Here is a 12866-nt window from a genome sequence, read left to right on the forward strand (position 1 = left end):
AGTTAACCAATTGGTTGCAAAACTGGCTTGGCGGTAGTAGTAGAGGGTTGTGTTCAGACTGGAGACCTGTAACCAGCGGTGTGCAGCAGAAATCAGTGCTGGGTCCTCAGTTGTTTATCATGTAAGATCAACGATTTGGATGAGAATATGGGGGATATGGTTAGTAAGTTTGCAGATGACACCAAAACTGGTGGTATAGTACAATGGAGGTTTTCTAGGAGTACAGTGGGATCTTGATCAACTGGGCCAGTGGGCCAAGGAACGGAGAATGGAGTTTAATGCAAATAAATGTGAGGGGTTGCATTTTGGTAAGACAAACCAGGGCAGGACTTAAGCAGTTAATGTTAAGGACCTTGAGGAACCTTGTCAAACAGAGAGCCAGGGGTGCAGGTACATAGCTCCTTGAAAGTGGCATCACAAGTAGCCGGGTTGGCAAAGAAGGCATTTGACACACTTGCCTTGATTGGTCAGAGCATTGAGTACAGAAATTGGGATGCCATATTATGGCTGCATGAGGCATTGGTAAAGTCACTTTTGGAGTGCAATGTACAATTCTGGTCGTCCTGCTGTAGGAAGGATGTTATTAGGCTGGAAAGGGTGCAAGAAAGAATTACAAGGATGTTGCTGAGACTGGAAGGTTTGAGTTCTAAGGAGGGGTTAGACAGGCTAGGACACTTTTGCTGGAGCAGAGGTGGCTGATGAATAACTTCATAGAGGTTTTTAAAATTGTGAGGGACATTGACAAGGTGAATGGCCTTGGTGTTTTCCCCAGGGTGGGGGTGTCCAGAACTAAGGGGCATTGGTTTAAGATGAGAGGGGAAAGATTTAAAAGGGACCTGAGGAGCAACTTTGTCTCACAAGAGGGTAGAGCTTATATGGAACAAACTGCCAGAGGAAGTCGTAGAGATGGGTACAGTTAGAACATTTAATATATATTTGGATCAGGTACTTGGATAGGAAAGGTTTAGAGTGATATGTGCCAAATTCAGGTAAATAGGACTGGTTCAGTTTAGGTAACCTGGCAGGCATGGGCAAGTTGTGTCTTTGGGTCTGCTTCCATGCTATATGACTCTGAATGGTGAAACTCAAACAAAAGCAAGCGCAGCAGAGAGAGATATTCTCGCATATGAAACACAAAAATGTTAGCATGCAAGTGCAGCAAATAATTAAGAAATCAAGTGAAATTTTTCCCCTTTATTGCTGGGAGTTGGAGTTTAAAAATAGAATATCATCAGTCAGATCAAATATGGAGTATCGATCTGTTTAAGGTCTTTAAATGAAGATCTGTGTTTTGTAATCACTCAGTCTGTTGAACCTCCACCGGGCTTCACTTCAGTTCTGACACCTTTCTTGTGACTGTTTTAAAACTAGAGCTATTAATAATGTTCCGAAATCAGAATAAACAAGATCTAAATGTAACTATTATGCTTTTCACTTTTGTCACTGGGAATGAACCGCAGTCATGATCTTATTTCCTCATAATTCTACTTTGGACAATTTTTGCTTTTAGTAATCCATACCTCCATTCACTTACCTCATGTTAGAAGCTTATTTTCTAAGCATGTGTTGTTATATTTTTCTTCCCATCCACACTCTCGTATTGCACTTAATTTGCTTGTTGCGCACCCATGATACATGATTTAATGATATCAAATTTTCCTCAATGTTAGTCAAGAGCCACAATTTGATGTGGTCTCCAAATTGTAAATGATAGTAGCCTTAAGACTAGGCTCTATGAAATACCGTTAGACTGAGTAGCGAACCTTTAATTCTTTGGTTTGCTTTGTGGTCAGCATGCTATCGATTCTGTTACTTAACCGCCAACCCTGCATGCTCTGACAGAAATCTACTTTCAGGACCTTTTATTGAAGGCCTTCTGAAATTGTAAACATGTATCAACTATATTATCTCAGTTTTCTCTTCCTGTTACTTATAAAAATTCTTTTGGAATCTGTGCTTGCTACTGTTACATTTTTGTTTCTGGATGTTTGTCTATTAAAGTTCTCCTATCTCTCCTACCAGTGACGCTACTGGATTATAGTTTCCTGTATAGAGTATATAGTTTTCTGGATATACTCTGGGTCCCATTTGAGGACTAACATTTTAAATATAGAAGCAATAATAGCTGTCCACTTGCCCTCTGCTGTTAAATTTTCGAAGGAATTTTTATATGCGTGTCATTGTTTCTCTGGGGTCTTTTTCCTAACTCTCAACATGCAGCAATGCAGTCCATTCAGATCAGGGTCCCTATTTTTGATTAATTTATTAGTTATCTGTCTCTGATCCTAAATGTTGTTATGTCTTTTGTAATCTCTTCTAATCCGCTAAGTATAGTGCTGCAATCATTATTTGATGCTTATGTTAATATACTCAGTTTTTTTTGAGCAACCCTTCCTGTTCTTACATTTGTCTTGAGTTTTCTTCTGTTGTTTGTAGAACATTTTTACTGTTACAGTTTGTGCGCGCAATATTTCTCTAGCTTCAAACTTACCTTGATTCTCTTCATGCATCTATCTTTTGAACTCCAATACTTTTTGAAATATTTCCTACTGCTTTTCCATCTGTGTTAAAATATTTTCCCAAGTTTACCTTTTCTAGTCAGCATGGGCAGCATGGTGGTGAGTGTTAGCGCTGCTGCCTCACAGTATCAGGGTGGGTTCATGCCACCCTTGAACAACTGCCTATGTGGAGTTTGCACGTTCTCCACGTGCGTTTCCTCCCACAATCCAAACGTACACGATAGGTAGGTTGACCATACTAAATTGCCCATAGTGTCTAGGGATTGTCAGGTTAGGTGGGTTAGCCGTTGGAAATGCAGAGCTACAGGGGTAAGGTGGGAGTGTTGGGGGTGGTGCATCTGGTTGGATGCTGTTTGGAGGGTTGGTGTGGACTCTGGTCCAAGTGGTCTGCTTCCTTACTGTAGGGATTCTTTTCCATTTTATTCTTATTTCTTTTCCTATTAGCTCTTATTGCCAATTTACTTAGTACTTGAAATGTCCCTTGTTTATTTTGTCTTTAATCATTTTATGGTATTGCCTCCATATTCTTCTTCCATTATTCAAAATTCAGTTGGATATCCCATTTGTGTGACTGATTCCTTTGTATCCTTTGTCTCAGTCCATGTGGATTTTGTTTCTGTCATAATATTAGCCATTATGTTATCTGTCATTAGCACAGCAGCTCACTCGTAAATAGGATTGTGTGCACCAAGTAAATTTATGGCCCAATATGATGAAGTGGAAAGTTGCTAAATCAGAAAACAAAGCGTCTCAGTAATAGTATTAATATGTGTGACAAATCACAGGCTGTTGAGGTGTCACCAGAATATTTCTTTCATTGGCTTCACATTTTCTTGTTTCAGTTATCCCAGCCTCCTGATTATCCCACAGACCATACAGGATAGTTTAATGCAGCGCATCTCACGATGTTACAGACAGAACCGCTTCCCTGTTGTGTGTTGGCGGAACTCACGCACAAAGGCTGTGCTCCTGCGATCAGCTGGGCTGCATGGCAAGAGTGTCGTTGGTCTGTTCAAATCCCAGAATGCACCAGCTGCAGGTACTAACCATTATATTGATATCAGAGTGGATATTCAGCGTTACAAACTCTGAGAGTGTGGTATTAGAAATATTGAACCAGTATTGCTAGTCGGAGTGATACAAGCTGAAGGGGTGACCAAGAAAGTAGGTGAGGACAGTACAATAGACTTTGTTTGCATGTACTTTAGCAAGATCTTTTACAAGGTACTTCATGATGGGCTGTTGAGTAAGCTTAAATCTCTTGAGATTGAGGGAGAGCCAGGCAATTGGATGCAAAATTGGCTTGAAGGTGATGGTAGATTAGATTCCCTACAGTGTGGGAACAGGCCCTTTGGCCCAACAAGTCCACACCACCCCTTGGAGTATCCCACCCAGACCCATCCCCCTATAACCCACGCACCCCTGAACACTACGGGCAATTTAGCGTGGCCAATCCACCTAGCCTGCACACCTTTGGACTGTGGGAGGAAACTGGAGCACCCAGAGGAAACCCACACAGACAAGGAGACAATGTACAAACCCCGCACAGACTGTCACCCGAGGCTGGAATCGAACCTGGGTCCCTGGTGATGTGAGGCTGCGGTGCTAACCACTAAGCCACCGTACTGCCCAACAGCATGGTAGAGGGTATTTTGACCAACTGGAGGCCTGTGACCAGTGGTATGCCCTGGGTCAATTGTTATTCATCATTTACATGAGTGATTTGGATGAGAATTTAGGAGATATGGTTAATAAGTTTGCTGATGATACCAAGATTGGTACAGCGAAGGAAGTTATCAAGGAATACAGTGTGATCTTGATCGGCCGGGCTGGGGGCTGAGTAATTGCAGATGGAGTTTAATTTCGATGAATGCAAGCTGTTGCATTTTAGTTAGGTCAAACTAGGGCAGGATTTGCACGGTCAATCATAGAGCCCTGGGGAATGTTGCGGAACAAAGATCTAGGGGTAAAGGTTCATAGTTCCTTGAAAGTGGAGACACAGGTGGACAGGATGATGGAGGAAGTTTTTGGCACGCTTGCTTCCATTGGTCAGCAAATTGAGTATAGGCATTGGGAAGTTTTGTTGCAGCTGTACCAGATGTTGATAAAGCCACATTTGGAGTATTACATGGCGTTCTGGTTGCCCTACTATGGAAAGGATGTTATTAAACTAGAAAGAGTGCAGAAAATAATTACTTGGAAGCTACCTGGACTAGAAGGGGGTAACAAAGTCTGGAGCTGGATGAACACAGCAGGCCAAACAGCATCTTAGGAGCACAAAAACTGATGTTTCGGGTCTAGACCCTTCATCAGAAAATCAGAAAACCTGGACAAGAAGGCTTGATTTATAAGGAGAGGCAGGACAGGCTGAAACTCTTTCCCTGGTGTGAGGGAGTTGAGGAGTGACCTTTTAGAGGTCTATAAAATCATGAGAGGCGTATATAAGGTAGATAGCCAACAACTTTTCGCCATGGAAGCGGAGTCTAAAGCTAGTGTATAGGTTTAAGGTGAGAGGGAAGATCCAGAGGGTCAGTTTTTTCACACAGAAAGTAGTGTGTGTCTGGAACTGGAGATAGTGGTGGAGGTGAGTGCAATCTCATCATTCAGGAAGCATTTGGACAGGTAATTGGATGGGATAGGTATGGAGGGTTATGGACTAAATGCAGGTTTGCAGGACTGGTTTAAGTGTGAAAGCTGGATGGCATAGACAAGTCGGACCAAAGGGCTTGGTTCCATGCTGTAAACATCCATGACAAACTCTGAATGGCTATAGACAGTGGGAATGTGTGTGTTAATGTGAGGACAAAGAAGTATGAATAAGCTTCAGGTAATATCTGAAATAGGTCAATGAAACTGGATATTACAAACCAGAATCTGATATTGTAGATTACAGTCAGATATCATCATTGGAGTTGTGCATGTTATGTGTGAGCCAGTTCGTATTGCAGACTATGGGAAGTGACAATTTGTTGGTGAAAGGAGTGGGTGTTGGGGAATTGGGTAAGATGCCAATCTTTGGTCGTCTGTTCTGGATGATATATAACATGTGATTTAGGATTGAGGTGATGTGGTCTGATGGTTTTGATTTGTGATTTTGTCATTTATCTGGTTTGGTATTTGAGTAATACAGCTATAATTCAAATCTTTTAACTGCTGTTTTTGTTCATCTGTCATTAAGGAACGTTTACCAAGAAATATTTTTTTCTGTTTCAGATCCTTCTCATTCAGACTCCTCCAGTTTAGCACAAGAAAAGTATTTCCAGGCAGTGATAAACTCCATGCCACATTATGCAGATACAGGTGGTCGCAACACTCTGGGTGGATTCACATCTCACATGAACAGCTCAGGTTTGTTGTGTCTGAGAGATCTTCCTTACAAAGCGATCAAAGATATAAGATCTGTTTTACTTGTACCTGCTGGATTTTGAATTAAAGGATATCTGATACTGTGGTGACTGGAAAGCTACTTATAGGGCACTGATGCAACACTGGTCGCCTTATCTTAGTAAGCACTTTCTAATCTTGGTGAGGCTTTTGAATGGTGTGCATTGAGCCCTTTGATCTGAACCGTGGCCAAGAATTTTCTTACTATCTTGTGGCCAAACTTCTTGTTTTTAGACACTTTAAAGTAACCATTTTGCCCTTAAAAAAAGTAAACCAAGCCCTTGGATTTATCATCTAAAGACATAGAATTCAACAGCAGTCGTGTAAATTCCTTGGTTCGGCTGCCATTGGAGTGTTGAGTATCATCATAGGAAGGGAGTGCAATGTCATATAGACTTATTCCATGCTCCTCAGGATGAAGAGTGACACTTAGGACGTAGGTTAACCTCTTCTGGTTTCTTGTCAGCCAGCTTCCTTTCTGCTGATCTGCATTTTACCTGTTTGCTGCTCTGAGCCCTGTTGCATCTTGTCATTTCTTTCTGTACTTCTCCTGATGTTGTAACTTTCCTTGTTCTGTTATATTTGGGGAACCTTTACTTGACCCATATCCTATTATATTCTGTAGACTCGTCTGATAAGCAAAGGCAACCAAAGATTGGTGTGCTGATGAAACAGGTGATGGGTGGAAAGGAAGAAATACCGAACACTTTCAGTCGTGGAGGTGAGAATCACTCATAACCACTCTGGCATGTATTCAGTCGATATGAGCAACTTCGTGATTTATCTTTGAGATTATTTGCCTTTAAAACTCATTATTTCTGAGCTATTTCTTTGACTGAAATTTCTTTCCAGTGGGAGAATGGGTGAGTAGAACTGCTGGACTGAACTATCAGTGCTTTTACTCATGCTGCTTTGTGCCTAGTCAAAAAGGTGCTCGTGTTTGCTTGCCACATAGGAAGACCGTTACACAACAGAGCATGGGATTCTGATGGAGACCTGAGTGAGAGGAAGAGTGATGGGACAACAGGCTTTTTAGCTGGGGAATATAATGGAACATAATCATATGATCAGCTCATTGTAACTGCACCTTCTGTGCTTTGCCAGAAGAAAGTGGAAAAACAATTTTCCATTCCCATTTCCCTCCGTCCTTCCAGTGGCTGTACCCGTTTCAGCAAGTCTACATCAGCCTCGGTGGAATCCACCATGTCCAGAAATTCCTTGTCTCTATTTCACATGTATCCTGGAGCGCGATAAGATTGGAAGTTTTATAACCACATTGTGTTAGGTGCCTTTCTTGATTTGATTCTTAACCATCACTGCACCAATTTAAGCAGGTACATGGTTTGATACTGGTTTATTTTAAAAGACTACCCTTTGAAGATTGTCTGAGTTTGATAGCTGCATACCACTGATATCTGCATGAAAGGGACTTATTTGCATTTCAGAGCTCTGTGGTTCAGAAGTTATAAAAACAAATACATCAGTAATGGTTATCGTGTTTTGATTGCAGTGAAAACACTGAGCATAACTACAAGTTCAAAAGTCTGAGAGGAGAATGAAATTTACATTTGTTTGGCTAATTGGAATGCTCAATTTCATAGACCAGTGATGAGAAATGGAACACTTCCGGCCATAAACCCAGTTTTTTATTCTTTTGATTAGTTTTACATGTCTTTGTATCTAACTGAGCTCTTTAATTCCTGTCATTTCTGCGCTTAGAGCTGAACATATTGTCCTTCCATTTGTGACTCTGGTGGTCATTTCCTTGTGAAACTGCTGCATAAAATTCACAGTTATATCAGGATATCCACGTATGTATAAAACTTAATACAAGGCTGCTCTGTTTATTGTGATGAAGGCCTTCATCATTTATCAAAAATACAGAATCCAATCCATGGTGCAAAACATTTCTGTTGTGGCATACATTTCACACTTTGGCAAGTACATGTGCCTCTGCTTTCCCTCAACCCCCTCTGACCACTGGCATTCTGCAATGAGGCTTACAAGTTAACTGATTAAGACTTTTGCTAGAACCTTACCAATCAACACAATTCTCTTGGGACTGTCCTATATAGATTGTGAACAGTTGTGATATCTTTAAATTCCTGGGAAATGCTTTGTTGATTTCGTGCATTGTGATACAACACTGGACTGTGATAGTTAGCTATGCACCTCTTCAAACGTAATCATAGAGTCATACAGCATGGTAACAGATCCTACAGTCCAGCCAGTCGATGGCGAACATAATCCCATACTAAAGTAGTCCCACCTGCCTATTGCTGGCTTATACCCCTCCAAACCTTTCTTATTCATGTTTATCCTAATGTCTTTTAAACGTAATTGTACCCGCGTCCATCACTTCCTCAAAGAGTTCATTCCATACGCGAACCACTCTGTAAAAGATTTGCCTCATGTCTTTTTTAAATCTCTTTTTCCTCTCACCTTAATGTGTTCCCTTGTCTTGAAATCCCCCACCCTAAGGAAAAGACAACTACTATTTACTCTATCTATTCCTCATTATTTGATAAAGTTCCATTAGGTCGCCTTTCAACTCTCTACACTCCAGTGGAAAAAATCCCAGCCTACCCAGCCTTTCTTTACAACTCAAACGTTTTATACCCGGCAGCATAATGGTAACAAAGTGAGGGCTGGATGAACACAGCAGGCCAAGCAGCATCTTAGGAGCACAAAAGCTGATGTTTCAGGCCTAGACCCTTCGGGGCACCTGATTGTAACAATTATAGGACATTGTAAGAGTGGGAATTTTTTTAGCGATACCACTTTTGTTGACTTTGGCGGTCCTTGTCCTTTTCCTACAAAATGTCCTGAGACAGTTACTCTTGCTTTTCCAAACTCACTTTTGTCTAAATTTAGAACTTATGCAGCCAACTATAAGTTCTTAAACAAGTATCCTACATGGTTCATAAACTTCTGGAATGTGGCTACGTCATTGTTTAACCCAAATGCAACCTCAATGATGACATAACCTGTTTGGTGTAACAAACATGGATCTTCCTTTATCACTTGATATTATTGGCTCTTGCTAATACCCTGTTAATAAATCACCCTTGGGAGTGGTGATATCTGATTCATTTATTATAAATGCAGTCTTCCAACAATGGTATCGATCTGTGTGACAGTGTTTACTTTTCTACAATCTGTATTGAATCTAGCTGATTTCTCTGGTTTAAGATATTACTGAATTCCAGCTGCTGCAACTAGTTTTAGTCGAGGTCAGCATGTTCTGAATCTGTTTCAACCTCACCCAATAAGGATGCTGTTCTGGTCATCCTGACTGTTTTACATTTGCATCATGCCTGGCTGTTGTACATTGAACTACAATTGCCTTCTACTTTCTCAATGTCTTACAAGATTCTCCCATTCTCCTTTCTCTAAATCCAAAAACAGTATCTGATAGTCTCAAAATTTCTGTTAGCTAATCGAATGTAGTAAGTTTGATTTGAGAAATGTCTTCCTCTTTCTATCTCACTCCTATTGTTTGTCATTTTCCAGTTCTCTTACCTAACACACCGTTCCTTCTTTACTCTCTTGCCTGTGATAACACATTTTTGCCATGTTTGTGATATGACTGATTCATTTTCCTATGATCAAAGGTGTTTATCAGATAAGTTGCTTTGCTAAATCACATGAAAAAATTAATAAAATCCACTTCATTCTTTGCCCTAACTCTCAATTCATGACAGTATGTCGTAATCATGGTTTTGAAAGTCTCATGGCATCTCTCCAAAGCTTCCTGTAGTTGATATGCAATTGTTTTGTACCCAGGCTGTTAATGATCTTTTAGAAAATTTCAGGCAACAAGTTAGAGATAATGGGAACTGCAGATGCTGGAGAATCCAAGATAATAAAATGTGAGGCTAGATGAACACAGCAGGCCAAGCAGCATCTCAGGAGCACAAAAGCTGACGTTTCGGACCTAGACCCTTCATCAGAGAGGGGGATGGGGTGAGGGTTCTGGAATAAATAGGGAGAGAGGGGGAGGCGGACCGAAGATGGAGAGAAAAGAAGCTAGGTGGAGAGGAGAGTATAGGTGGGGAGGTAGGGAGGGGATAGGTCAGTCCAGGGAAGACGGACAGGTCAAGGAGGTGGGATGAGGTTAGTAGGTAGATGGGGGTGCGGCGATGGGTGAGAGGAAGAACAGGTTAGGGAGGCAGAGACAGGTTGGACTGGTTTTGGGATGCAGTGGGTGGAGGGGAAGAGCTGGGCTGGTTGTGTGGTGCAGTGGGGGGAGGGGACGAACTGGGCTGGTTTTGGGATGCGGTGGGGGAAGGGGAGATTTTGAAACTGGTGAAGTCCACATTGATACCATTAGGCTGCAGGGTTCCCAGGCGGAATATGAGTTGCTGTTCCTGCAACCTTCGGGTGGCATCATTGTGGCACTGCAGGAGGCCCATGATGGACATGCCATCTAAAGAATGGGAGGGGGAGGCTTGGGGACCGCTCAGTTCGCAACAAACAACCGCACCTCCCAGGACATGCCATCTAAAGAATGGGAGGGGGAGTGGAAATGGTTTGCGACTGGGAGGTGCGGTTGTTTGTTGCGAACTGAGCGGTCCCCAAGCCTCCCCCTCCCATTCTTTAGATGGCATGTCCATCATGGGACCGCTTTGCAGAACACCTCCACTCAGTTCGCAACAAACAACTGCACCTCCCAGTCGCAAACCATTTCCACTCCCCCTCCCATTCTTTAGATGGCATGTCCATCATGGGCCTCCTGCAGTGCCACAATGATGCCACCCGAAGGTTGCAGGAACAGCAACTCGTATTCCGCCTGGGAACCCTGCAGCCCATTGGTATCAATGTGGACTTCACCAGCTTCAAAATCTCCCCTTCCCCCACCGCATCCCTAAACCAGCCCAGTTCGTCCCCTCCCCCCACTGCACCACACAACCAGCCCAGCTCTTCCCCTCCACCCACTGCATCCCAAAACTAGTCCAACCTGTCTCTGCCTCCCTAACCTGTTCTTCCTCTCACCCATCCCTTCCTCCCACCCCAAGCCGCACCCCCATCTACCTACTAACCTCATCCCACCTCCTTGACCTGTCCGTCTTCCCTGGACTGACCTATCCCCTCCCTACCTCCCCACCTATACTCTCCTCTCCACCTAGCTTCTTTTCTCTCCATCTTCGGTCCGCCTCCCCCTCTCTCCCTATTTATTCCAGAACCCTCACCCCATCCCCCTCTCTGATGAAGGGTCTAGGCCCGAAACGTCTGCTTTTGTGCTCCTGAGATGCTGCTTGGCCTGCTGTGTTCATCCAGCCTCACATTTTATTATCTAGGCAACAAGTTAGACCCTGAACAGATTGTATCTCAACTATTGGTCCGTTTTGAGCTTAAAAACAACTGCAATAGTTTTTCCACTAGTAACTTAGTTGTAATTGCCCTCAAGAGAATAGCTTCTGGAAAACTAGTTTTCATATCCATATTTTAAGGCTATATTGATATCCTGCTATCGTTTTTGGTAATGGCCCTACTCACTCAGCCGTCATTCCATTAAACGATTCTTCTAAAACTGACATGGGTATCAAAGTGAGCACACCTAAGATGCTACTTGGCCTGCTATGTTCATCTAGCTCCACACTTTGTTATCTCGGATTCTCCAGCATCTGTAGTTCCCGTTATCTCTGATACGTGGGTATCAAAGATGTCATTTTGATAAGCTCTTGAGGTTTTCCTCCAACCTAATACAGTTTACAGAACTGCTCTGTCTTCATGAAGTCTTAGCCATGTAAGATGTCTGTTTCTTGATGTCTGTATTTTCTGAATTCCTTTATGTCTAGGAATTTTATGTGCTATGAAAATTGTGTCCCTAAGATACAGCTATTTGATGAGCAAACATCCACTCCTCATCCACAGGTCTGTGTGGATGTCATCACTTCCTCTTCATAATTGCTGTTTTCAATACAGTAACACTCTGGACCTCTTTCAGTCTCAGTTTGCCTGAACTGTCTGAACCATCTTGGTGAATTCTGGATTATTTCTGAGAACTAAATTAACAAATATATATCAAGCACTTCCTCTGACTTGCTGTTGCTCTTAAAAAGAGTACAAGCTGCCCCAACATCTGCTCGTGGCATTACTGCAATCTGTGATGATGGACTTCGTTTAGCCATTGCTGTGGTCACCACTTGTGATGGAAAAATGTCCAGAACCTGTTCCTGAAACTATTGAGTCTCTTTAGCTTCAACTGGACTTTTCTGATTATAGGTGAAGCTATAACTTTCATTCCTACTAAACAATTCTCCAGGAATAAATCAACTCTCTTTGCAGATCATTTCTTAACTGCCTCAACTGCACAAGTTGCACTTCAATTTGGCTTTGTACAGTGGAACCAGAATATGCACCTCACCTATTTAATTTACCAATACTTTAATTTTCATCTAACTCTCAGGAGGGAAAGCTAATCCTTCACCAGCAGCAGCAGAGTTTGAGTTGCCCGTGCATCCCTTGGAACAGTTAAATGCTTGGAAGCCTGACATGAAAAAAAATCTTCACTTCAAGCAAAAACCCTCCATTTCTCTCATCCACATCTGTCTTTCTCTGTTGTTTCCTTGTCTTTCTGCCATCTCTAGTTTTACATTCTCTCCTCCTGATCTCGTTTTTCTGCTAAATCCAAGTGTCAAGCTACTACCTCAATTATCTTTACCAGGCAGTGCCGCCTCCAGTCAAGCCACCAAGGCAATCAACCCAAGTTTTGAAAGTTCCCTTATGGTTGTCTGGGACAATTCTGTTATCTCTGTCCCATGTCTCAAATTAACCTTGTTTTCTTTTTGCCATTTGTATTATTTTTGCAATGCCATATTAAATGCTTATTTCCTTTTTAAAACCAATCCCAAGCGAGCCCTGAAATTTTGTTACTTACTAGTGCAGTGAACTGGAACTTGAGTCCTGCAGTTCCTGGAGTGTTTACACAATTGAATGATTTTATACAAGTGTGCAGAA

General features: G+C 42.2%; 1 protein-coding gene across 5 annotated transcripts in view; it reads left to right on the forward strand.

The window, feature by feature from the left end:
- The window catches only part of sbf1 (SET binding factor 1), a 250244-nt gene that overhangs the window by 175076 nt on the left and 62302 nt on the right, over nucleotides 1–12866 (forward strand). For 4 of the 5 annotated variants that reach the window (XM_059654534.1, XM_059654533.1, XM_059654536.1 and 1 more), the window contains exons 27-29: nucleotides 3362–3558; nucleotides 5733–5867; nucleotides 6529–6624. In XM_059654534.1, coding sequence (XP_059510517.1) covers nucleotides 3362–3558; nucleotides 5733–5867; nucleotides 6529–6624 — 428 coding nt within the window. The remainder of the gene's footprint in view (nucleotides 1–3361; nucleotides 3559–5732; nucleotides 5868–6528; nucleotides 6625–12866) is intronic. The other variant, XM_059654537.1, reaches the window with a different exon arrangement.

Source organism: Stegostoma tigrinum, chromosome 25, assembly GCF_030684315.1.
Source record: "Stegostoma tigrinum isolate sSteTig4 chromosome 25, sSteTig4.hap1, whole genome shotgun sequence".
Classification (NCBI taxonomy): domain Eukaryota; kingdom Metazoa; phylum Chordata; class Chondrichthyes; order Orectolobiformes; family Stegostomatidae; genus Stegostoma; species Stegostoma tigrinum.